We start from the raw sequence: 25,268 nt of genomic DNA, 5'->3' as shown, positions 1-25,268 counted from the left end.
TAAATAAATTGGCGTGTAACAGGATACTTACTCTAATCCAAAACCCCACTGTGAGAATAGCAACAGAGACTAGAGATAAAAATGTCTCTCTCATATTGGCTTCTCTTCATAGGTTCCCTGTTGAATCCAGAAATGCTTTTAAAAGCCTGTTCCTCACATAAAAGGTTTTGAATAATCAGGCCCCATCATATCCCAAAGATATAATATCTGAGATAAATACAAAACTGAACTGAGTTGAAACAAAATTTTCAGCTCTCCGATATGATGAACCTCTGCAAGTTGAAGGCCTACACAATTCTATAGTTTAGAAGTTTGTCGTGTGAACCAATAACCATCTGAAAAAAGCATATATTTCCAGTTTTATTTTGGAGATAGTAACAACATTTTATCTGCAGACTTATGCAGCATCGCATCATTTTGGCGTTCAGACAGGCCACAGATTAAAGAAATAAACACACACAGTGTATTGACAATTTAACATTCAGAATCACTCTCCATAATTCTGTTTAAGGATGAAACATCACAACAAATGGAAAACAAAGATTTCAGTTATTCACATGCAATGTCATGGTAACTATTCCCTCTATGGAACTTTAACTTTTGTTTTCTTGTAAAACTTGGACAGTCAGTTGATATGAAATATTAATACACCACATAATAAACCACAATGATTAAAAAGTACAAGCTTGGCTTTAAACTGCATAATGATCCATTATAGTGTAGGGCTAATGTTAGGTACTCATTTTCCAGACAGGGCAGGATGTGCTGCTTGCAACTGCATGACAAACTACATAGTAAAACTCATTTACTCCAGGCCTTAAAATTGAAGTTTGGTTGGTGTAAAGACAGGAGGCATAAAAAAGGTAAGGCCCTTTAATGGCACAGTTGCATTGACCTGCACAGTCATAGTGAAGAGCACCTGTTCTGAATAGCATCAATGTTCTCTTCATCCCATTTAACTCGGCTGTCTCATGGTCACTGTTAGTGATATTAGCTACATCTGTGTTTTCCCTGCAATAACAAGGTAAATGGTGTGCTGTATACTTGGTTAGAAAAATTTGATTCTTGTTTTTAAAATTTAGATCATTTTACTATTAGTATTTTAGTAATATGTATGTATTATGAAGCATGCAGCAGTTAGCTTGTCAGTGATGGTCAAGCTGAAATGGTCATTTCTGATAGGTGCACAATGCGCTACTTTCAATTTGAGACAATGTTTATCCTTAAAAAAAATAAAAAAAAAATCACACACTATGCAAATAAAAACACAGTATGTATCAGCATGCATAATAAAATGTTCTCCAATGACTTGTACTAACAGAATATGAGACATAGTGCTTCTTTAAGACACCATTCTGAAATGAAAAGCACAGGAGGACTAATAATGATCCATTAGGCGTGGTTGGTGCTAGACTGGATCAGCCATGGGCATGTTCTCTTCTGCTGTGATTCAGGAACTGATGACGCTCTGCAGAGTTACAAATGTTGCACCATAATTACCCAACATAAACGTGGGTGAGTTCCATACTGTCACAATGGCTGATGTTCGTATTAGGCATGTCCAAAGTTCAAATAGTTTAGTGTATGTACAAGTAATTCCTAAGCTAAAAGCTCAGGATTCAGACTGCTCCAAATGCAAGCGAGAGGGGCAGCCAATCAGAAGAAAGGTGCCTAAAAGGAGGAGGAAGTAAACTAAGTTGTTTCACAGAACCAGTGCTTTCACAGCACTGATTGAACAAACAAATCTCAGTGTCTGTGCCTACCAAAAAAGGGATGGATTAATAAAACTCTGAATATAGTCTCAGAGCTCACAGTCACCACCCTCAATATATTTGCTTTTTCTAACAGATACCCGAAAGCTTTCAAAACTGCAACAGATGTTTTTATAAAAATAAGAAAGAATGAAAGTAATGACCTTATGCTGTCAGATAAATATCAAAAATATAGTTTTGTTACAAAAAAGGTTTTTTTTTAAGTAATTAAAAAGTGCAGTGTTTCTCTGAAATGTGATGGGATAGCTTTAATAAAACTGGAATAGTCAAACACATGTTTGGTTGGCACACTAAGGGGATTCTTTTTGAAAACTGGAACTGATAATAAACTTGATGAGAGACACACTATGTGAGAGAGTATAAAAAATGCCATGTGCATATACAGTGGGAAGTTGTGATGTGAGGATTTTTCTCAATAGGATTTTACAAGCAGTGACAGTGTTACTTTGTAGTCTGTCTTACACCCGTGTCACACCAGGGCTTTCTCAAGACAGCCACTCCTCCAATTTGTTCCCTCCATGCCAACTAGCATGGAGTATGACACAAGTACATGTGTCTATCTGTCCTTGGGCATGTCCATGGGCGACATGTGTGTAGTGTAAATGTAATCAACAACGTAATTTATCAGTGATGGCAGAGCAGAGCAGCCCACAGCCTTATCCCACCTAGCACCAACCAGGGGATTCCTGTGACAGTGAATCTGTGAAAGCACCTCCCTTAAGTAGAATACAGTCATCATTAATACTTCCAACTTTAATGCCATGACATGTGAGGATATTGTTGGTCAGAACCATCTATAGCTACATTAATGATACATTCAATCATCAACTACTTTGAATTATGCATTCAAGTTAGACAGAAACTGGAACACAAGCTGAAAGGAGACATACACATTTGTAATCCTTCATGTAAAAAAACATACATTCAACATGTGATTGATGCACACACTGTCTGAAAGAGCTTATTACAGCCACTGTTAAGAGTGCATTTGGCACATGTGTGTGTGTGGACTGTTCTTAAAGAGGAGAAATCCCTTTATTATTGGATGGAAATGAGGGTAACACTGTACTTGAAGTGTTCTGTAATCACATAACACTTTTTAACTTGAATGTGTATAAAATAGAATACTGTATAGGACTGTATGGATCAGAACATCATGGCCGGAGGCAGCAAGGCGAAAGAGAACTGTCCTAGAAAGGGCTCGGTGTTTATCAAGTATTAGGTTTTGAAGACTGGTGGTGCAATTACACTGTCAGAGTCTGTGACGATAAAACAAGCTGAAACAAAACACACTGTTTTTTTAAGATGTATTCATTTCATCATTAAAACTTCTATTTTGCCAAACCTCCTAACTTTACAGGTGCTCATCAGTAGGAGAGCATCGCATCAGCCCAAAGGAGACCACAACGGCAACTTGTGACTGTCTGAAGGCAGCATTGACTGTACCTTACTGAAGTGTTCAGTGAGCGTGTTACGTCGCTGCTCACTGGACCACAGCCAACACTGCACTGGAGAGTGAGCACTGTGCTCCAGTCATAGCACACCTGACAGGAAATCACAGCGGAGCACTTTGCAGGGGGTTCTTCAATCGGCGTCGAACTCTGACTGGAACGTCTTCATCCTGTTAAAAGATTTTTTACATGTAACTTTTTATTTTTCTCATTTTTAAGTGTTTTGGAGGTCCAAACAAGCCAAATGTTGACAGAGTTCATGTAAAGCTTGGTTTAATACACACAGTTTCAGCAGTATCTGCTGTCTCTTCCTCCTCCTCTGTGTGTTCACTGCCAGGGGTGAACGCCTCATAGTCAGACAGTGCACTTTCCACCGCCTCTTCATCGTAGTCTGTCTGGTACTCATCAGAGAGTTCCTCTAGGCGGACAAAATCAGAGACGGCATGAGAACCTTTCATTGATCAGGCTTTTAAATGAAGAGCAGATAAAAAGAAGCTAAAATAATAAATGATAGTATGGATTGTAATATGCATTGTTCATGTAAGAAATCAGATTTCTAGTTTAGATTTTACTAACCCTCGATTAAAGCATTCTTGACGGGTTCAATTCTCGACACAATCTCTGCCAGGTCAGTGAAGGAGGCATTTGGACATGTGACCACCTGAAAGACAGAGCTCATCATTCCAGTGAAGACTTTGAGACCACCTTCACTGGATTCATACTGTCTGTGACTGCAGACTGTAGTACTCGACAGCCAAACACCAAAACAAATAATATAAGCAAATAAACATTCACTTTAGTCTATAGATACACTAAAATGTAATTATGAGCAATTTAAAAATAAATGCATATGTAAATAAATATTCACAAATAGAAAATTAAATAGTAATGCTGAATAAAACACTATAAATAATTAATGAGCTATGAACGGTGAATAAAATAATGCAGTAGAACAATATAACAACTCAGATCCAATGATGGAGTTTTAAAGATGACGCGCAGCTCAGGGCTTAAAGGATTAAAGACCTTTAAAGTTTTTTATTTTGTTCCTCTGCTGGAGCCAAACAACAAAGTGCTCCAAAAAGTGCTCAAACTGAGTTTCTAAAAGTTTCTGAAAGAGAGAAACTGTTTTACTTTAGCCGCATGATTTGGTGATTAACAAGTAGCTTGAGTGACTGAAGGTTTGAATGTCAACATGAATGGTTGCCTCTCTCCAACGATGGACTATTGACCTGCTAGTCCAACGCAGGCTTTTTACCCTGTGACAGCTGTGACAGGCTCCAGCCCCACTTGTGACTATGAATTGGATAAAGAGTTAAAAAAAATGGATGGATGAAAGGAATAGGATCACCATTAAACCTCTGATATCATAGGTAGGGTTTAACCGTCTCTGAAAACATACGATTAAAATTGCTTTACAGGAGAAAACATTTAACGTCTGTAAATCTGTATGCAGTTAGTTATGATGGACTATTAACCGTTAAAGTCATAAATGTGGTGAGCTGCTGTTTTATAGTACAGGGCCCTGGTTAGGTTACCTGTGTATCTGACCCAAACTTATATAACAAGAGTAAGAATAAGAGTCAAACTTGATCGCAGCTGAACAATCTATTTGTATTGTTATTTACACTCACGTGACCAGTTTTGGTCTTGTGAAACTCCTCCTGATGTCGGTCCTTAAGCATACTGTCCACCACACCGCTGCGCTGCCACACATCAAACAGTGTCTTCCCATGCTGGTACCCCACCTCCTGCAGATAGTGAACCTCTCAGTGAGTTTGTGGGCCAGCAGATTAAATAGAATTAAATAAAACATGGAGGAAGAGAGGAGAAGCTCACAGCAATCTCATCGAACTTGCCAAACTCCAGTGTGCCGTAGCGGTCGATAGGCGGTCGGATGTACTCGCAGTAGTCGCTGTCTTTCACCAGCTCCAGCTGCCGCACGCAGCAGACGTAGGCAAGCCGTGTTTGGATCTCTGCCATGTTCAGGACCTGGAGGGAAAGTATGTTCAGTCTGACAGGGCTATGATGGCAGAACAAAGAGTGTTTAGTGGGCGTCATTCTGCCCACAGTTGACGTCAGGCTGTGGTAAAATCAAAGCACCTTGACTTTCTCAGCCAGTGGATTGAACCTCTTCCACAGCAACCACCAGCCATTCAGATAATCACCGTAGTTGGTCAGATTGGTCTCATCTCGACTTCCAACATCGATTGCGATCACAACCTTGGCACCCATGGAGCGAGCCACGTCAGCTAGATATCATGAGAGACACATTCTGATAACCAGTTTCCTCTTTCAGCTAATAAATATAGCCAAAAATGTTTGTTCCTATTCTTGTTTGTGTATCTGTCAATCACATACGCCCACTGATAAGCTAATATAACTTTCTTTGGCTTTGCACATCTCTGCAGTTTGCAGATAAGCATGCTGTCTCACTACACCACACTTTCGTCTTCTTAATATCTGTTGTTAAACGGTGGTCTGCATCTGCTTGCATCATATCTATATTTTAATGACTGCTTACAAATTCTGAATGACCATCCTCACTATGAAATAAGCACTTTTAGCTCTTCTCTCTCGAAGTGAGCTTTCTTCCAATCAGCTGTTGTTCATAAAAGGAAGACAGAAACATCAAGTAGGGGGGGCTTCTGTGCTCACAAACAGGGCTGTGTGTCTCAGATGACCATGTTAAGGCTCTCTGTGCTCAGAGGCATCATACAGATCTAACAATATGATAAACATGGTTTACAGAAATCATATGCTGATCTCACTATTAAAAAGTTTGGTCATGCTTACTATGAATGTAAATTAAGTCATTCAAGATGTTGTTTTTTGGGGACGGGGGTTTGATAAAGCTCATAGTTAAGGATAGATCAGGTGACCTTTAATCCTTCCTTATGGATTCAAGGTTATGCTGCAACAGGTCTAGGCTGCTAGGGGCTTCCCATGATGCACAGAGGGCTTCTTCTTCTCTCACTGTTTTTCCCCTCACTATGTGTTTACACACCACTTTGCATTTAATTGTTAGTTATTAATAATCTCTGGCTCTCCCGCACAGAGTGTCTTTTGTCCTGTCTCCCTCCTCTCACCCCCAACCGGTCTGACTGATGCCCGCCCCTCCCTGAGCCTAATGTTCTGATGTGAGGTTTCTTCCTGTTAAAAAGGGAGTTTTTCCTTCCCACTGTCACCAAGTGCTTGCTTATAGAGACTGTCTGACTTTAAGGGTTTTCTCTGTTATTATTAGTGTGGATCCTTTACCTTACAAATACAGAGGACCTTGACATAACTGTTCTTGTGAGTCAAACAGCGATCTACTCGTGCTGTTTACTTCATCTCGTACACAGCACGAGTAGAAAAGTTTACTACCCTCTCGGTGTTTCTCACCAGGTAGGTTGTTGATGTAACCTCCATCCATGAGCAGATGTCCATCTTTGGGATCACAGAGCGGTGGCAGGTAACCTGACAGAGACATGCTGGCCCGGACATACCGCCACAACGAACCTAATCATGTAGGACAATCGTACAGTCTCAAGTATGAAGTGTGTGAAAACACTGTCCACAAATTAATGATTAGGTTAAGTACAAAACATCTCACAATTAAATTAATATTTTCCCTTCTTTTTCCTCAGCTCCTTCTTAAAGAGCTGAGGAAAGAGTGGAGCTCCTTAAATGGTAAGAGTGCTTCTAGTACTAGAGGAAAAACGAGGTTTCCCACACCGTCAGTATGAACTCTCATAGCGGAAGCTGTGATATCTGTTGTAATGTTGAAATACGGTAACCACAGGTCCTGGCAGTGGAGAGGTTGGAAACAGAAAAAAAAACATAACGCAGAAAGGCACGTGAGCTGTGACTTTGCAAGAAATGTGTTACATGCACATGATGCAAGCTGCTGGATTTTTGAAACGCCCCTCTCCTTACCTCTATCTGTTTGTTCTTGAAGACTGAGCTAATGCTGGAGTTGAAGGAGGCTCCAGAAAACATGGAGGTAACTGGGTATGTCAGATCCAAGATCTTCTTAAAGTATGAAGTCATACCCTGAAGAAGAAAGTTTTAAAAAAGGGAAGTGAAGAAAAACACACCATGGTTGATAAAGAACAATTCAGCTTTTCACTTGGGTCTAAAGAAATCTGGAAGTGAAACTAGTGAAACTTCAGGGAGGTGAAACTCTTTAAAAATATCAGTGCAGGTGTCAGCAGAGTGTGTCATCCACACACCATGGCCCACTCGTGTGCCCGGACCCTCATTCGACTGATGCTCTTCTCCTCAGCATACAGTGCTCCCATGAACGAGCCAATGGAGGTGCCACCCACCATGTCCACAGGGATCCCTGCCTCGTTGAGTGCCCGCAGAATGCCCACCTGAGAGCAGCCTCTGAAACACATTCATTTAGACGATTTCTTTTCCTTTTCAGATATATACCAATATGTGCACAAGGAGTTCTACCCAAGTCCTGCACGCAGTGACTGAATGTAAAGCCCAAGGAGACAGTGACAGCCTTAAACAATCATATTGCATTTAACAAAATTTATATTTAATTGGTGATGATGGGAGACTTGAGGCAGGACGCATTATGTGTCACTGCACAATTACATTATCATGTGGATCTTTTTTTACTTACTGGTTTAAATGTATCTGCAAATACAGCTTTATTATAAAAAGTATTAATAAAACATTAATTATTAGCTTCTTCTTGGCTAAAGCTGGAAGAAAGAAGGTGCTGGGAAACACAATCTACTAATAAAATGTACTATAAATATTCATAATATCTTGCTCAAATAGATATTTTATTTAGTTTCATATTTAGACTACATAAAAATATTTACACTAACGCAAAATATCGAGTTTTAGCTAATAAAGCAGAAACTGCCTATTCATGTTGGTGAAGCTACCAAAATAGGACACAGCTGGCAATTTAATGGGCATGTTTAAGTGCTGATATAAAAATATTTCAGATGATTTTAAATGGAGCCAGAAAGATAGCAGTGCTCATCAGTTTTGGCAGGAAGCAACTTGGATAGCTCATTTTTATGTAAGCAAATGTTGTGTTACTTTCAGGCCTTTTTCTTTCATCTCGCATCAGCAGCAAGACTGTGTGATTATATATCACAAATACTTGTTGGTTGTGTCCTACAAATGCTGTTCTCACAACAACTGCTATGCTTATGTTGAATTAATTTCAATATACAACATATTTTTGTCAGGGTATTAGCAATACACCGGTGCAATAATGTGCAAATCATTTAGGAAGAAAAAATAGTTCCCAGGGTTCAGTTGAACTGCCAGTACTGATGCAGTAAAAGTACCAAATGTAACCACAAGTGCTTACATAGATGACACACAGCAAATACCTATGGCTAAGACTGGATCTACAGATTCAATAATAGGTCACATGTAAAAGCATTACTGCTGTAGTCATGTGATCATCGGGTGTCTCAGGTCCCTACCTTGCCAGAGCTCCAGGATAAGCCAGAGCGGTGAAAAAAGAAACAGATTCATCAAGAAAAAAAATAGTCATTACACAACAAGAAAAACACACAAAAAAAGAACTGTGCTGCTGATCTAATATTTCAGTAAGAATAACTCAGGCGTCACACTATTCAAATCCTAATGTAGCAGTAAGTAGGGTGTACCCAAAACTCTGGCGCAGATATTCCCAACCTGAGGAAGGCTCATATGGTAATCAACAAAATATCAATATGGTCTTATGTCCTCCTGTAAAAAAGTATCAGCACCTTGCTAACCAAATGTCTATATTTTCAGTTACTTATCAGATGAGTTAGGGCAAAAAAAATCAAACTAAGAAAGAAAAACTGAGCAAACTAAATAAATAAATCCACACGTTCGGTATACTGTGATTTTTTTTCCTCACTACCTTTCTGTATTCGCCTCTTCTGCTACATCAAACAAACATTTTGGCAGTGTGGACATATGCCATGTGTCCTTCCATGTAGCAGGTGAATTTGTGAGTGAGTGGGGTTTTCTTGTTGAAGTAAGGAGAGTGGGTAGGGGCTGCAAGCAAGAGGTTGAGACCAGCGGCTGGCACTAATTTAGACATTTATATTTTCACGGATCTGAGCGCAAAAGTGCAAAACTTCAGTTAGCTGAACAAAGCCTTTTTAGGTGGTTAATCAATAAATATGTTCCCAAGCAGCAGGTAGTTACCTTGCACCCCCTCCACCTAGCACCAGGGCGATGCTGTTTCCGGTCAAGATCCTGGCCAAGCGGGAGAAGTCGGAATGACGATCTGGACATTTTTCAAACACACGCTGGTATAACTCCCTCTGAAAAAAGCATGCACAGACACAGAAAAGAAATGTAGGCATTTGCTAACCAGGTCAGTAGTTAGTGAAGACTCTGTAGTCTGTACCAGCTTGGGTAAACTCCTCCTGGAGAACACCCTGCGGGGGCAACACAGGTGATGGTGTCTGGAGATCCAGCTTCGCATGTTGAGCCACTCCGCCGTTCCTTTGGGTGGTGGGCCGTCCTCTCTGTGAAGCAGCACGAGTTGCTTCTGAGCTCGGACTGCACTACTCTCCAGCATTCGCTCCAACTACACATGCAGAACATGAGCAGAGAGCTTTCACTCAGGTCGTTATGAATGCAATAAACACCTTTAACGCAGACTTGTATTTAAGCGTCACAAACAGATGTGGTTTCTACAACTTCTATATGGTATCTATGTATCCAGGAGGTGTTTCTTAAAGAAAGAATTTCCCTCTGATTTCTCTTGAAATTCAACACAAGCATTATCTACGGAGCTTGGAAAGAAAAGCGAATGAAAAGCTGTTGTAATTGGCTGGCTGTGGGATAGTAACATCTCCTGCAACTTTAACTCACAATCTTCTCAAACTCTACAAAATAAGGTAATATTTACACTGACCTCGCCCACTGTGGGCTCCTGCTCACCCAGTCCCACAATGATGATGCAGTCAGCCTGGCGGATGCAGCGCTGGGTCCATGGTGTGAGGCTGGGATCAGACTGGTAGAGGACGATGCGATGGATGTCTTCCTGCTGGCCAAGCCAACTGGACAGGCGGTACTCGTGGACACTTGAGGTAGAGATGAGGTAGAAGCATGTCACTGCATCAAAGCTAGATCAACCTAAGAAAACACTGCAGAAGTGAATTTCAACTACAGCTGTATTTATTTCCGTGATCTACCTGTCCAGAGCAGCAGAACCCAGGCGCTGTTTTATGTTGTCACTGGTCAGGAGTAAAGTGGGACCTGTAGAAAGACCTGCATTAAGTTGTTTAAACTTAACAGTACGCCCCCCTTAGCTAATAGTATCCCATATCGTGTGTGTGTGTGTGTGTGTGTGTGTGTGTGTGTGTGTGTGTGTGTGTGTGTGAAAAGCATTATGTCAATGAAGGCGGTCATTAAGATAGCTGAACGGGGTTGTGTGTGTGTGTGTGTACCAATGCCACAGAGCGCATGCTGTAGCTCCAGAGTGAATGCAGTGAGTGGAACCTCCTCGGACACAGGCAAGATGGCCACAGTGGACAGGTTGGAGACTGGGTTCCCAGCATCCCACTTGCTGGTAGGCGTGTGGAGACCCAAACTACGAGCTGAAGAGTTTCTGCCATTAGATATTTCACATATGCAATATAATCTTCTGTACAGTGTTCATAGTGTTTCCAATATGAATTCCAGGGTTTCAAACGCTCATGCTTCTAGCATGTGACACAGGCTAGCACAATTCTCAGACACTCACACACTATGCAAACTGATGCCACAGCAAAAAAATGTAATGGTCAAAGCCAATATTCTCCAAAAATTTATATAAAAATTTATAATCAAGACTTAAAACTCCACCCACGACCACCTACACCACGAGTTTCTGATGTTTGATAGTTGAAAGTCAAAGAGGAGAAACTACAGAAACAGTAAAAAGATAGATCGATCGATCAGTTCACCTCAGCACTGATTCCTTTGTAACTCTACTGTTTCACCTCTATAGAATAAAAGGATCAGTCAGGACAACTTTGTACTGTTTTATAGTGAACCTTGTCTAAGTGGACCTAAACCACAAAACACACAAAGTAAAAACAATAAAAGATTACCAGCCAGGGGTCCAGTGACCTGTTGCATGTTGCCCAGAATCTTCTGCCCCAGCAGATGAATCAGCCTAGTGACAACCTGGGGATATCTCCTCTTGATCGAGTTCAGAGCTCCTTCAGGGAGCTTGGCCAGCTCCGAGTCCCTAACAGCATGGACTGTGGTGGCTCGGTTCATGTGGGTCAGGGCCTCAACCTGTTCAATCATGAAAGAGATGTTATGGTACAAAATATTGTTTTTCCACGTCTTTCGTTTTTTTCTAAAACTTTCTCTCAAACTTAAACAGGAGGTCACAATTCTAACAACTCACCACACCAATTAGATCTCCGCGGCCATACTCCCCGGCAAGCTCTTTTTTCCCATCATCCTTTGCAATGACAGAGCGCAGTCGGCCACTGAGGACGATGAAGGTGCTGTCTGACTTGTCTCCCTGTCTAAAAGCAAACAGGAAATCATGTAAGAAAAAAGTCTGTCATATAAATCACACATTTATAAGCTGTGATCATAAAGTTCCCACTTCATAGTCATCTGCTTTTAGTTCTGCTGCTATTCTCGGAGCTGTTATGACACCTTGCATGTGAGAACATCATGGAAATTCATGCTCTATTTCTCAAAATGAAATTCAGCTTCATTGGCTGCTTTGTTTACACTGGATGACATTTAGCGCACACTGCAGATGGACAAGTGCAAGTGGACTGAATGGGAATGTGAAGGCAAATTTTTAGGTGTTTTGACTCCATCACAATTAATAATTAAACTTAAAAGTGTTTCCATAGATTAAGGAAGTTTTTTGAAACCAAAGTAATTGCAGTTTATGTTGCCTGCACATTAACAGTTTTAGTAAAAGTACCTGTAGACAGCACGGCCAGCCTCCACAGCCATCCAGTCCAGGGCAAAGTCGATCTGTCTAACAAATGGCGACATCCTCTTCACCACAGTGTGAGCCACATTCAGCACCACCCTGGGCTCCTCGCGCATAATCCTGCAAAGTTTAAAATTAAGATGTATTTGAAGCCTGGCTGTGACACTGAGGCAAGCAAACAGCTGACTGCTTGTGCATGTGCTCGGCCATACTCATAGAAATGGGCCTTGGAAATGGAGAGGTAGGTGCAGTCTCGGTGCGCTCGCACTGTGAAGATGAGGGGTTCCCCTGTGAGGACAGCCAGGTGACCCACCAACTCCCCGGGGTGAGTAACAAAAAGCAGGCTCTCCTCTTCGCGGTCTATCATACGCTGATAGACATGGAGCAGCCCTGAGATGACAAAGGCCACGCTCACATCCTGAAAACCATATGGAGAAGAAAATGAGGTCATGTTACTTTTCACCAGTCAGTGGCATGAAACCAAAAAGGTGATAGTGCTGGATTTTCAGCAGCCTGATGCTCATTTGTTACTGCTGACTCTCCCATGGTTTAAAACATATCCTCATTCAAACTGAGCAACACATCCTTAAATCAGTATCAGCTGATGTGTTTGATCAGCCCAGTTTTTAATATCCACGAGAACCCTGATTAAAGAGAAACAGTAAACGTCAAGAAAAGAAAGAAAACAGATGTGACAGAGAACCTTTAAGACCTGCATTTGTTTTATTAAACTGAGCTACTGAGACTAATAACCAGTTAAATGTAAGAATATTACTTTGCTCCAATTACAATAAGCATTGGTAATCCAAAGCAAGCAGAAGAAGAAGAAACAGAAGGAGGCAAAGGAGAAGAAGCACAAGGAGGAGCAAGAGGAGGATGAGGATTCTTGTCCGTTGTCATTAAACTGACCTGGTCTCCCTGGTGGCCTACAACAGATCCAGCTTTGACCTGGCGAAGATTCACCCTCCCATCCAGCAGACTGGGGTCCTGACATGTGCAAAAAAACACACACAGAGGACAGTCTCAGAAGTAGCCAGGACTCAAATATACAACCACTGTGGGATTAATAAAGTTTATATTTTTGAATTTTACTGTTGCTAAAAACACGATCTCCTCATTTGTTTTCAGTTGACCTTTGGTGTGGTAATGTATCTTTTTCATTGTAAGCTACCTGTAATTGGATGACCTGCAGCAGATCCTTTTTAGCAGCTTGGAAAATGGCATTGACTTTATTATAGTAGACACTTCCTCCTCCTGCATCACTGTAATGGTACACAGCAGATGGAGTTTGCTGCACTGTCACACTCTTCTTTAGAATAGACTGAGGAGGTAAAGACAAAAAAACACAATGTGTGTGAGATCCACACTCATTCTAGTAACTGTGTATGTGCATATATGGTGTGATGGGTGCACAGTTAGATGCCCTGTATGCCCAATGTTCAACATAAACCAGCAATTCCCTGAAAGTGTAACAAAGATAGTTTCTATCCAGAGACCTTGACAGGACTATGAGGCACCGTCTCCTCTTTGGCACCTGGAACGTATGTACTATTGAAGTCAGGTGACATTTCCCCTGCAAAACACAAATTGTTTAAAATTTCGATAGAACAGTAGCAGTATAATGTCTTCGTAAGTGGATATCAGGCCCTTGTAGAGCAAAATTGAGTATTTTAGTCTAAATAACCCAAAATGTGATGTCCACATATGTGAAGGTCCTACGAGGTTAAGCCACAAGCTTGAACAGAGACTGGTTTAAACCCAAACTGACCGAAACCCAAATTAAGGAGAGCCTTAAAGTATTCTCCTGACTGTATCCTCAGTTAAAGTCAGCAGCACTGTATACAGTATATCATCATTTTGTATTTACCTGTATTTGTATTATCGATCGATAGAGCGATAGATATGTCTAATATTAACATTTGTTTGATGACCTGAAATGTTTAAATTTGACAAATATGCAAAACAACAAACGCTTATCATGGCACTGTCAAAAAAGCCAACAATTCCCTTACTTTTTTATAAGTATACATATATGTGTGTGTACAGTGACACTGCATGTATGTATACCTGTAACAATAATCGGGTTGGAGAGGGAGCGGGATCTCTTGGTTTTTGATGTGGACATGGAAGAGAGGCTGGACTTTTCTGCTACATCAAAAAACAGATAACATCAGCAGCTTTACTTGATGCACATCGCTTACGTCTCATAGTGAACATATTGAGAAAATGCTGTTATTTCTGACCTGTGTCAGCTTTTTCAGAGCCCAGATCATCAGAGTGAGACTGCTGCCTGCGGAAACCTTTGTGTGGATGAGTCTCACACAGAACGTTTGCCACAGACACCATGGAGATCGCTTGGCTCTCCTGATGAACACAAGTTAATCAACAAAGTCACCTTTTAATACAAGAATTTTCTTAAATGATCTGAAATCTTAAATCAATATTAGTAAGAATCAAACTTAAACTCTGACTTTGAGAAAAACTTTTCAAAAGCCCAAAACCATGTTTCTAATACTACAGATTTAATGGTTAGGCTACCTCTAGGAGTCTGCAGATGACCAACCAACCTTAAAACCACCCCTATGTTTTGGATAAAGACATAGGTCTTGGGTAAAAAATTTTAAAAAGTCAAAATTCAGATATTCTGATAGTATTCCCAAAATCTAAACTCTGGTAAGAACTCTAGGTCGGTAACTTAGCAGCCTCGAAGAAAAATCGGGGGTCTCTTGAGATTATGGAGAACAATGTTATATGCTGATATCATTAGGGTACTTGTCACTATTAATGATAACTCACACCTTGCAGGACAACTAAATATGTGCTCTGAAGAAAACACTTTGAAAAAACAAACATAAAAAGCTTTTGCAACAGAGAAGAATGGCAGAAACAAAGATAAGGCTCACATGACATGAGCAGACAACACAAAGTACTTCTGCAAGATTACTTTGTTAAATGTGTCCTGTGGAGTTTTGTCTTTACCAATGGTAGTACTGTACAGTACCAGTCCTACCAAACGACCTGTTTGCGGATCACCAGACAGAATTTACTCAGTGTCTTTATATGTAAACACTACTCTCTGTTTTGAGACAGTGTTACATAACTGGAAAAAATGATGAGTTAATAAAAGAAGGCAACAACACAAGTGTGAGAGGAGAAATTATCCAATCAAAACCAGTTTTGCACTATTCATGTCACAGGTTACAGTCTGGAGTACTGGTAAATGAAAGAGCACTACCGGGTTGAAGAGCTCAGTGGTAAGGCCAAGGTAGTTGTGTAAGGCAAGAAATGTCACTCTCTGAAGCCGCACCATTATGATCTACAGGACAAGAAGGAAAGGTGACAGAGAAAATTTGTTTTTTTTTAGCTGTACAGGGTGGATTCAGTTTAATCATCGCCCTGTGCTTTGCTGAATGCTATTTACTCCTGGAGAGCATACATACAGTATTTGCAGCCCAGCTAATAAATAATATGATTAATTTTTTTCTGTGGACACTTTACCTGGATGACACGAACCAGAGTTTCTGGATACTTCTCAAACACTGACTGAAAAGCTGCAGCTGGAAGACGCAGGACAGCTGAGGGAACTGCAGCTCTCGCAGATACTGTCTTATAAGGTGCTGGGTAACCCTGAAAATTAAATGATGCAGATCAGAGGAGATGTTTCGCAGTAAAATGCTTTATGAAACCAAGAAATTGCTAATACAGAAAATGCAAAAAAATTTTTTAAAAAATCCTCAATTAGCAGTGCAGTGAGAGATATATGAAGAGAGAGAGGGACTGCACACATACAGTGATGATGTCCAGGATGCTGAGCAAACTGTGAACACTGTCTCCAGGTAACACCTCCTTCACTACGGCATCGGTGCCATCCTGCAGTAATAAACACAGTGAGAACAGAACATGAGAACAGAAAAAGAGCACACAAGAACCGAGCCAGTCACATAGATCAAGACATCCTGGTGAAGCTGAGCAACAGAATGGGGAAGGAAGGTGATTTAAATAACTTTAAACATGGCACGGTTGTTGGTTGGTCTGACGATTTCAGAAACTGCTGATCTACTGGTACTTTCCAGCACAACCATCTCTAGGTTTTACAAAGAGAGAAAGAAAATATTCCATTCAATTGAATTCCTTTTTTTCAAGCTGGCATGATCAATCATATATTTTTTTGGAGTCATTACAGGAAAAATAAATCAGCTGTTCCCATCTGACCCACTCAAAATCAGCTTTTTGTAAAGTAACTTCTTTTTTAGTTTTACATTCATACTATGAACACTTGACTTAAAGGCCCTAGTAAGACATAGGGCTATGTCAAAATTTTGACCTAACAGAAAGAAGCATTGGTACTCATCTGGAGTCTTAATAATCAAAAAGAATGTGGACCCCCCCCCGAATCAATACTAGCCCTTTATATTCAGCTCATTTAACTGTATGAAGCTGCACGGGTGCTTACACTCTCGTGGATGCACAGCTCCAGGCGGCCATCTTGAACAACGTAAATGCTGTCATCAGTGTCACCGGGTCGGAAGAGTCCCTCTCCTTGGTGCAGCTGGATCAGCACCATGTGACGACACAGCTCCAAAAACAGAGGTTTCTCGAAGTGCCCGAGCACCCTGTGTGCACACGGCATAGTTCTGTTACTGCTAGCTGGGATAATCATGCTACATATCAAAGAATGAACATGCCTAATACTGATTGCGAAACCACAGATGAATCCTTACAATGACCTAGTCATTCTTTTCTGGTTTACAGATAACAGTAAGTTGCATTTGAAGGTCCCCAAGACGGAACTGCATGGGCACCAGGCTCACCCATTGAAATATAAATATAAAAATTGAGTGAATTATTCAAATTATTAATTTGACATTAACACTATGTGAATCACTTTACTTTCTGAGTTTGGTGCTGAATGAGGACCATTATGTATCAAGAGTACTGACCTGACATTTTTCAGCATGTACAGCACTTCAGAGGGTAAATGGGAGTTCTGCACGTCAAACTCAGTGAGGTCAGCCTCCAGCAGGCAGGGAGGAGGCTCCTTGGGCTGCAGGGTCGGGGGCTCCCTACGAATGCGCAGGATCCTAAAACAGACACACTCATCACACTGTGTTGCTGTTTTGCTTTTTTTTACACTATGTTTCTTCTTCTGTTTATACAGGGGCTCACTTGCGAGCTATAGAAAGAACTTTGGTCCTCTTCCTCACTCGCTGCCGCACGGCTGAGTTTGAGTTGGAAGCAGGCACCGAGGAAAGTGTCTGAACCTGCAACAGCAAGAAAGAGAAACATGATGCTACACAGAAGGCATTCTGATGATAATACACATACCAGTATAGATAGATATAGATACTGTAAGGTATATGATTCTCTCTTGCAGCCATGCCTAATGACAAGGCTGTTAGCACCAGCTAAATTCCAGCACACTAATGTCTTTGTGATTTGTCATCACTAATCTGTCTGGACAGCATTCAGTTAAGATGACCATACACTGCAGTCACAAAGGAAAAATCAACGACCATATCTTCCAGGTGGTATCGTGTAACCACTAACCATCCCTTTGTTATAACCTCCTATGATGCAATGTTAAAAAGTTTAGCTAAAAATAATCAAGTTAGAAGGTTGTTAGAAAAAAAATTAAAAAGTTTTGCCAATGATCTGGAAGTGCAAAAATCCCGGAGTGTCTCAATTTACTCACGCTTCTCCTCCACTTCCCTTTTTTCAGGATTTATAAGCCATTATTGCATGTCACTGACTTTTGTCTTCTCTCTCTTGTAGTTTGTGTTTGCTTCTCTTTTCTCCCTCCTTCTTCCCTCTCATCCCCCAACGGGATTGTAGGAAACTGGAATTTTTCCTAGCAAGGTTTTGCCAAAGTGGCAACTTCTAAGCTAGAGAAATAAATAAAACTGATGCAAAAGTGCCAAAAACTACAGTTCCTAAACTAAGGCCACCTTCAAAAGAAATTCATTCCCATGGACAGTTTAAAAGATGTACACAGCTTTCAGGTGTGAAAAGTAAAGCTTTAAGACTGCATTATTTTTAAAGGCCTCAGTAATTGTGGCTGCAAAAACACTTCTGGTCCTAAAGAAAGATGTGGAAAAATGCCTCTTTTTCCTACCGCGTTTATGGTGTCAGTCACTCATTTTGGGTCACAATGAGTAAAACATCAAGTAAACTCAGTGCCAGAAGGATAGTTATCCAGGAAATGCTCAGGACAAGTTATTATCAAATGAGTGGGTGGATCCACAGTCAGATCTGCCGCTCACTAATTACATTAACCCTTTAAGACCTACCATAGAACCAAGTCCACCAGAGCTTATCTTTATATTTTTACATGCTGTAGTGCCATTTTTGGGAGCATTTCAAGTTGCTATACATCAATACAACCGTTATAGCCCAAATTTTAATAATATGTATGCATTAAGTCCATAGTAACTACATAAATTGCAAAAAAGTGCAATAAAGTACAAAAAAATTGAAACTCGTTTTTGTTTTTTTCCCCATATATTTCTAGTTAGAGAAATTTAAGAGGTTTATCCCTCAAAACTGTAAATACAAAAAAGTTACACAAAATAGTTTCCCACCACAGGAAATTTATTTTGAGTGTCTTCATAGTTTTATTTTTGAGATACACCAATTTTTATATACTGCAAAGTATATTTTGCAAAGCTATATGTGGAAGGAAACCGTGACCTAGGGCAAGCTGATGGCACAAGATGTAAGTACAACTACTACGGTTTCATATGCCAAAAAAATCATTGTGCTAGCTTACGTGGTTCCGGTTCTATGTGGATTTAAAAATAGTTACGCAAAACAGAGCGGACACGCTCCGACCGGTTTTAAAGGGTTAAATTTCAAGACAGCAAGATGGTGACAGCAAAAACTCTTACTACCAGGATTCAAAACTGAATATGACAAACCAATGGATTGGTTGACTATACTGTCTGTTCTCCTGTCTATGACTATTCCCCATAAACCCTTGTGTTAAAATGCTTTAGTAACTAGCAGAGCCTGAGTCACTGAACTGAACATCTTGACTCTGTTTGTCCTGTTGGTGCCTACAGACGATTCAGCAAGTTTGTGCTTCAGTTTTAGTGGGTGAACTTCGGGTATTTTTGGAATACACATGTTAGCTGATAAGTTAGTGCTCCACACTCTTGTACAATTACAGTCACTTTTAGCTCTGAAAAGCCTCACACTATGGTGGCCAAAACACTAATGGTGAGGCCTTGAAATACCTTGAAATGCAGAGTCCTGAATTGGGTAAGTAACATAATGGTGGCTATGTCCATCTTTTATATACAGTCTATGGTTTTGCCCAAGGTCTCTTCTGTTTCACTAAATGATTGCTTATAAGAGATTGTTGAGGTTCTCTGTAACTTGTATAGCATATACATGACATTGCAGACCTGCATTGAGGTTTTGTTTTTCTCTGTAAAAGTTTCAGGTTTTTTTAAGTATCATCAATTACTCAAAAAAATGCTCAGTGCAACCTCAGCTAACATTTGTCACTCAGTAAAGACTTCTGCAAACTATTAGTGATCATGCAGTGAAGTATATAATAATAGCATTCAAATGAGTCATCAAGATTCCTGAATAAGTTTGTTTCTTGCCATCATCTTTAGCTTGATTAATAAAAGGAAAACAAAATATGATAACAGACAACAAAGACTATGGACACATGGTTTATCAAACACACACAACAGAAGGGCGCCTGCTGAGGGTGATGGTGCCCTCAGAGTGTGCATCAAGAAATAACTGACCTTTCTCATGATCTTTCGGCCGTAGAACATCACTTTGTCTCGCTTCCTAAAACGGTAGTGGGGGACGCCGGCCTCCTCCTCTAAAACAACCACAAAGCCTCTGTAAGATCTGTCTGTGCTCAGCACAGAGCAGGAAATCTAACTCTGCAATGTAACTGTTGATTTATAAAACACTGCTGCTTCAATAAGCACTGTCCCTCAGGCTATCTGCTAAAGGTCACCTTACTGTCACATTTTTACTGCAACTCTGTTTAATTAAGTTATTTATGTATTTTAAATCAGGGCCGAAGAGATACCATCATTGACTTGAATTACATTAACTTATGGACAGTTTGTCCACCTCTTTGTTTCATTTGCACCTGTTTAATGTAACTAACCAAGACAGAAATAGTTGTACAAATAGTATTTAGTATCTAATAGTTTACATTCAAAACGTTTTATAAGCTATTTTTGCATTTAAACCTCACCCTGCAGTAATACTTTAACAACAAACATCAGCTAAAACAGTCATATCAATGGTAGGCTAGAAAACTCTTATACTTAAACTATAAGGTTTATGACTCTGAACGCTCAGAGTGCAATTGGTTCATCACTGAATATTTTTAGATACACTTAAACAACATGGGTTTGGGGCGTACAGCGTGCAGACAACTGACTTGATAGTTTGTATCGTCTGTAAAGGAGGAACACAACAACTCCAACGACAGACATCACCATCACTGCTCCGATCAGTACAGCTGTCCACTGGAAGAAATTTAAAAAAACAGCATACCCAACATCAAAACACTTTCACTTGTACATTTGTGTACCTAAAAAAGTAAAAGCTAAAACACATTTTAAAGGTACTCCTTGTATATTCAAACCTTCAACTAAGGCTGTCAACAGAGTATTTAAAAAGCTTGCCTGTGTTGTAATGAGAAAATAAACAGCTTAAGTTAAAATAGGACCAAACCATACTTTCATGCAAGACCAACTTTTACCACAAGATGGTGCTGCTCCTTGTCAAACCCCACTGTGCTGCTAGTCTGTCCTGAACTGGAAGTCCCACAGGACCTTAGCTCCACTGTTCTCAACCACCTTTAGTGGTGTCTCCCATCTGGACTTGGGGACCTCTTGTCTATATGTGGTACAGATGTTCCAGATTCTAGCCAACTGGTTGTGCCTCGGTGTTTGAAGTCTCAGCTTGCACCTTGCATCCTGCTGCTCTGTGTTGATCAGTTCCCTGGCACCTTTGCAGTCTAGAACCTGTCAGCTGTGGTAGAGTCCTGCCTCTATTGATCTGATGCTTAGTGCCTGTTCTTGTGCTGCCATGATAAGAAACACTATCCTTTTCTTTAGTCCGCCCATTTCTGGCCACTGGTAGGATTTCTTGATGTCTGCCACTTCCTCTCTCTGTCAATGGAACATCCCATGCAGGGGGATGTATTCGCAGATGCTCCGTGTTTCATCTTGGATTGTGGCTCTGACACTCCTTAATCCTGACCCTCCCTCTTTCTGTTGCTCATAGAGCCTTAGGGCGCTAGAATACATGTGAAGACCTCGGTGGCATCTATCTCCTCCTGTCCTTATTATTCCAGCTGGGTATCTCTAATGACCGACAGGGTGCATGCATTGGCTTGGATCTTTTTCTACCATTCAGCTGGCTTCTTATCACCTGATAGTTATAGATCTTTCTATCAACAGATCACTACATCAATCTACAGATGTATATATCTATGTATTGAACGATCAATAGGTTGTAGCTTTTGTCTGTTAAACAGAATATTTGTCAGGCTAAATACTGCATTTTCTTATTACATGGGTGGACAATTTCCACTAGCAGGGGTGGTCTTTTACCAGAAAGTAAAACACCACCCCTGCTGGTAGAAATTCTTCTAAATTTAACTTATTCTGAATACAATGAGTACCTTTAAAGGAATATAAATAATATTTAAACATACAGTAATAACAGAAAGCATTCACACTTAGTCACTATTTGCATGAATTTACTTAATTCTTTCTTTTGTTTCCTTTCAGTTTTTTGTTATATATCGTTTAGTATATAAAGGCACACAAGCCAACTTCCACTGTTTACCATATTGGCTTCTGTCTGTTCCTCCACAAAAAGTTCCATCGTGGCCTTAAGCCTGTCCAGCGGAACCAGCTTCTGAAACATCAGAGACAACACAAAGGAAATGAAATGCCTCACAGCTGAAGGTGAGCCAGGGTGTGCATTCAGAAAAGAATCAGGGTTGGGAACAGTCAAGATAAGATTAAAATACAGTCTGTTTTCACACAAAAGATCTAACAGTCTGATAAAGCATTGCACAATATTCTATAATATATTAGTTGTAATTGAGAGCCACAGTGGAAAATATCTGTTCATTTCCAGCTCTGTGTTTTTATTCTTGGGGTCTATTAGACTTATTTTATGTACTCAAAGTTATAATTCTTAATTACTCTATGCTGGTCCTTTGTACAGCCCTACAGTTCAACCTCTAAAACAAATTGTTTTAAGTCATCCCCCATTAACTTTCTTCAGACTGAAATTATTTTTTTATTTGCTTTCTTGTTTCCATGTAACAACGCCTTAACTTCTTACTCAATGAAAGCAGACTAGGAGTAAGCCTTGAAGCTCTTTTCTGTCATATTTCAGGCCTTCTTATAGAACAAAATGACTTGGTGTGCATCAGAAGTTAGTGAGGGTGATCTTTGACTATGTAGTTGCCCTTGGAAAAACTCATAAACTAACATACTGGTAGTCATCAAACCAGAACTTTATGTATTTAAAACTCTGTCATATATGTTGTCTTTATAGGGGGAAAGACATAAACGGTTTCTTTTACTGATTACATGTTCTACTACTAGAGCATGTTTGCATGAATCACGGATCAAAATCATCCTCACCTTATGGTACATCTAATATTTTCTCTTATCTTATGCCCCTTAGTTCTTTTCATCTTCTGACTCAAGTAAGCCATTTGAACTCCATTTTCTTTCCCTTTAGCCTAGCTTCTTCACATGCTGCTCAAACAACACATTTCAGAAGAATGTGGGTGCGGTTTCTTCCATTGTAACAGTGTATACACACATTCACTGGACACCTTCCCAGGGTTTATTTTAGAGATTAGTTGAATGCCCCAAAGTCAGCTGGTCTGTAAGCTAGAACAGCAGAGATTCCAATTGGGCAAATAAAATGAAGGAGCTGACGGCATTGCCCAAAGTCAGAGTGATTTCCGGGAGTGCAGTTTACTTTTCTTCATGGAGACATGTCTGCAACAGCATTAACTGCAATGTGTCCACAGATGGGACAAAGACTGCGCCACTAGCTTAAACAGGAAAACTGGGAGGCTTGCCATTCTTGTTAATAACCGCTGGTGTGACCCTTCTCACATTAGTGTACTGATGCATGGGTGAATTCAGTCTCTTTCTTATTGTTGAATAATGAACTCTGACCTTAACTGAGACATGTGAAGCATGCTGCTCTTTAAAGTCAAGTCCAGTAATCCGGCATGAGTGCGTTTAGTGAAACTGAACTCTGCTGCTTAAAATTGTGGTTAATGGCAGCTAATGACAAAATTAATTTTAACCGGTTGCTGTCCAGACTTGTTCTCGTCAGCAGAGCTGGCTGCAGGTCTGCTTTCGCAAGTTCCAAGCCTGATATGGCCAATCTGCAAGTCTAGTAATGTTGTGGGTTTGGAGCTCTACTCTGTGACAGAGGTTTCAGAAAAGAGGATGCTGTCCAGTCTTTCACACCCTCTTGTTCTTGGCCAGCCACAGGAGCACACCTCCAACACGATGCACCACAGAATGCCAAATCATTCCTACCCGTGAAAATTAAACTCTTTATGGTCTATCTGTGGGTTTAATCTTTACAACTCCTCCGGGATTATATTCACTTGTAATATCTTGTTTACAATATCTTGTTTACTTGTTTCTTGTACATGTATTACTTACTTTGTAATATTTAATTCAACATTGCTCTTTGAGGGCCTTATTATTTATATAGAAGATTTGCATGCTCCACCTTTCATATTTGTATTTTAATTGAGCATCTATAACAAAACTATTTTCTCCTGGGGTTAATAAAGTATTCTGATCTGACTGAGGTGAACAGCTACACTAAGTCTTTATAATGAGGTGCTGCAACTCTGCAGTGTAAATTATCATTCAATTAGCAGAGGGATTTTTTTTACGTAGCTTTAAGAACATGAGACTTAGACACTGAAGTTTAACAAATGACTTACTGGATTACTGGTCTTACTGCAGAGCTCCTCTTCATCATTGTCTTCCATACCTATTTAAAAAGAAAGAAAGAAAGAAAGAAAGAAAGAAAGAAAGAAAGAAAGAAAGAAAGAAAATGCCACCCTAAAACAATGTTTGAAAACTTTGCAAAGCCTAACCTTTCATGTGACTCTTTACTCATTAATGCTTTGTTCTCGCCAGCTGATCGAAACGAGGTCACAGAGCAGAAATCTGGGTTAAAGATCACCTCCAGCTCTCACTGACTGTTGGTAACCAGACACTCCCTCCCGCGCTGACACACTGCAACCCTGCCGCATGCGTATCTATATCTGAAGAAGTACAAAGCTCGACCATGGGGAAAGACAACGTTTTCACTTTGTTTACTAAACTTACTTCTCGCTTATTTGCTTGTCATCATATAAAAGATCCAAATACAACACGAATCATAACGAGGCTGATCCTGGTTGGCGGGATTCCAACGTAATATGGAAACAGCGTCTACCTACAGCTCCAACCTTACCTTTAATATCACATTTAACTTTAACTGTAAAGTTGCAATTCTCATTTTTGCATGTTTATATGTGTGTGTAGCTCTGTTCCGTTACCCAAGAGGACAATGGAGTGGAAAAGAAACACTAAACTAGTAGGTCTGCGCTGACAGAGTCCCTCGGTGATAAACCGCAAGATACAATCTCTAGCTTACCTTTTTAGACTAAAGTCAAGCAAAGAATGTTGCCATGCACCTTTCTTATGCCAAAGTTTTTACGTTTACGTGCCTTCCAGTTCTTTGGAAAAAGCAATCTAAATGTCCTGTCATACCTATCAAAATAAAACCTCTCTTAACAAAAGGCTACAGCAACACCGAATAGAATATAAGATTTTTTTTAAAGATGTCGAATGAAAAACAATAGCTTTTATAATAGAAATTATATCCATAGTTCATTTCAACACGGACAAAAAATGTTTATCTTTTTATATGCTAACGTGTTTATGAAATATTTAGCTGTGTGGGTTGCATCCTTCGAAGCATGCAGCCCTTGAACACACAACTTTTATTTTGAAGGGCCGTTTCTCCGCTCATGGGCTCCGTCTTAATTGACGTACCTCCAATCACTGGCAGCAAAACAAGCATCTCGTATTTTGATTG

The 25,268-nt window shown here is 40.1% G+C and overlaps 1 protein-coding gene across 6 annotated transcripts; it reads right to left on the bottom strand.

Moving 5' to 3' along the window:
* Positions 1-347: 347 nt before the first annotated feature.
* On the bottom strand, positions 348-24,907 carry pnpla7b (patatin-like phospholipase domain containing 7b). 6 transcript variants are annotated; one of them, XM_063489688.1, is made up of 35 exons: positions 24,825-24,907; positions 24,124-24,173; positions 21,972-22,043; positions 20,554-20,641; positions 19,898-19,977; positions 17,307-17,401; positions 17,081-17,221; positions 16,594-16,753; positions 15,930-16,010; positions 15,639-15,767; positions 15,376-15,456; positions 14,384-14,504; positions 14,208-14,288; positions 13,637-13,713; positions 13,312-13,461; positions 13,050-13,127; positions 12,353-12,558; positions 12,129-12,260; positions 11,589-11,712; positions 11,284-11,473; positions 10,639-10,788; positions 10,384-10,447; positions 10,104-10,272; positions 9,591-9,773; positions 9,386-9,504; positions 7,438-7,594; positions 7,142-7,258; positions 6,941-7,010; positions 6,608-6,724; positions 5,327-5,475; positions 5,063-5,215; positions 4,858-4,974; positions 3,800-3,884; positions 3,508-3,641; positions 348-3,393 (listed from the first exon to the last, which is right to left on the bottom strand). In XM_063489688.1, the coding sequence occupies exons 2-35, from the start codon at positions 24,169-24,171 to the stop codon at positions 3,328-3,330; spliced, it is 3,984 nt and encodes a 1,327-aa protein (XP_063345758.1). In that variant the 5' UTR covers positions 24,172-24,173; positions 24,825-24,907; the 3' UTR covers positions 348-3,327. The 6 variants fall into 6 exon arrangements, 5 of the variants coding, with proteins under 5 accessions (XP_063345758.1, XP_063345759.1, XP_063345755.1 ...); XM_063489689.1 differs by having other exon boundaries at positions 21,972-22,040; XM_063489685.1 differs by lacking the exon at positions 24,825-24,907 and adding an exon at positions 24,280-24,406.
* Positions 24,908-25,268: the final 361 nt, after the last annotated feature.

The sequence above is a fragment of the Pelmatolapia mariae genome, linkage group LG12, assembly GCF_036321145.2.
Source record: "Pelmatolapia mariae isolate MD_Pm_ZW linkage group LG12, Pm_UMD_F_2, whole genome shotgun sequence".
NCBI lineage: Eukaryota > Metazoa > Chordata > Actinopteri > Cichliformes > Cichlidae > Pelmatolapia > Pelmatolapia mariae.
The sequence above is the reverse complement of the archived record's forward strand: the minus strand, read 5'-3'. Positions and strand labels throughout refer to the sequence as shown.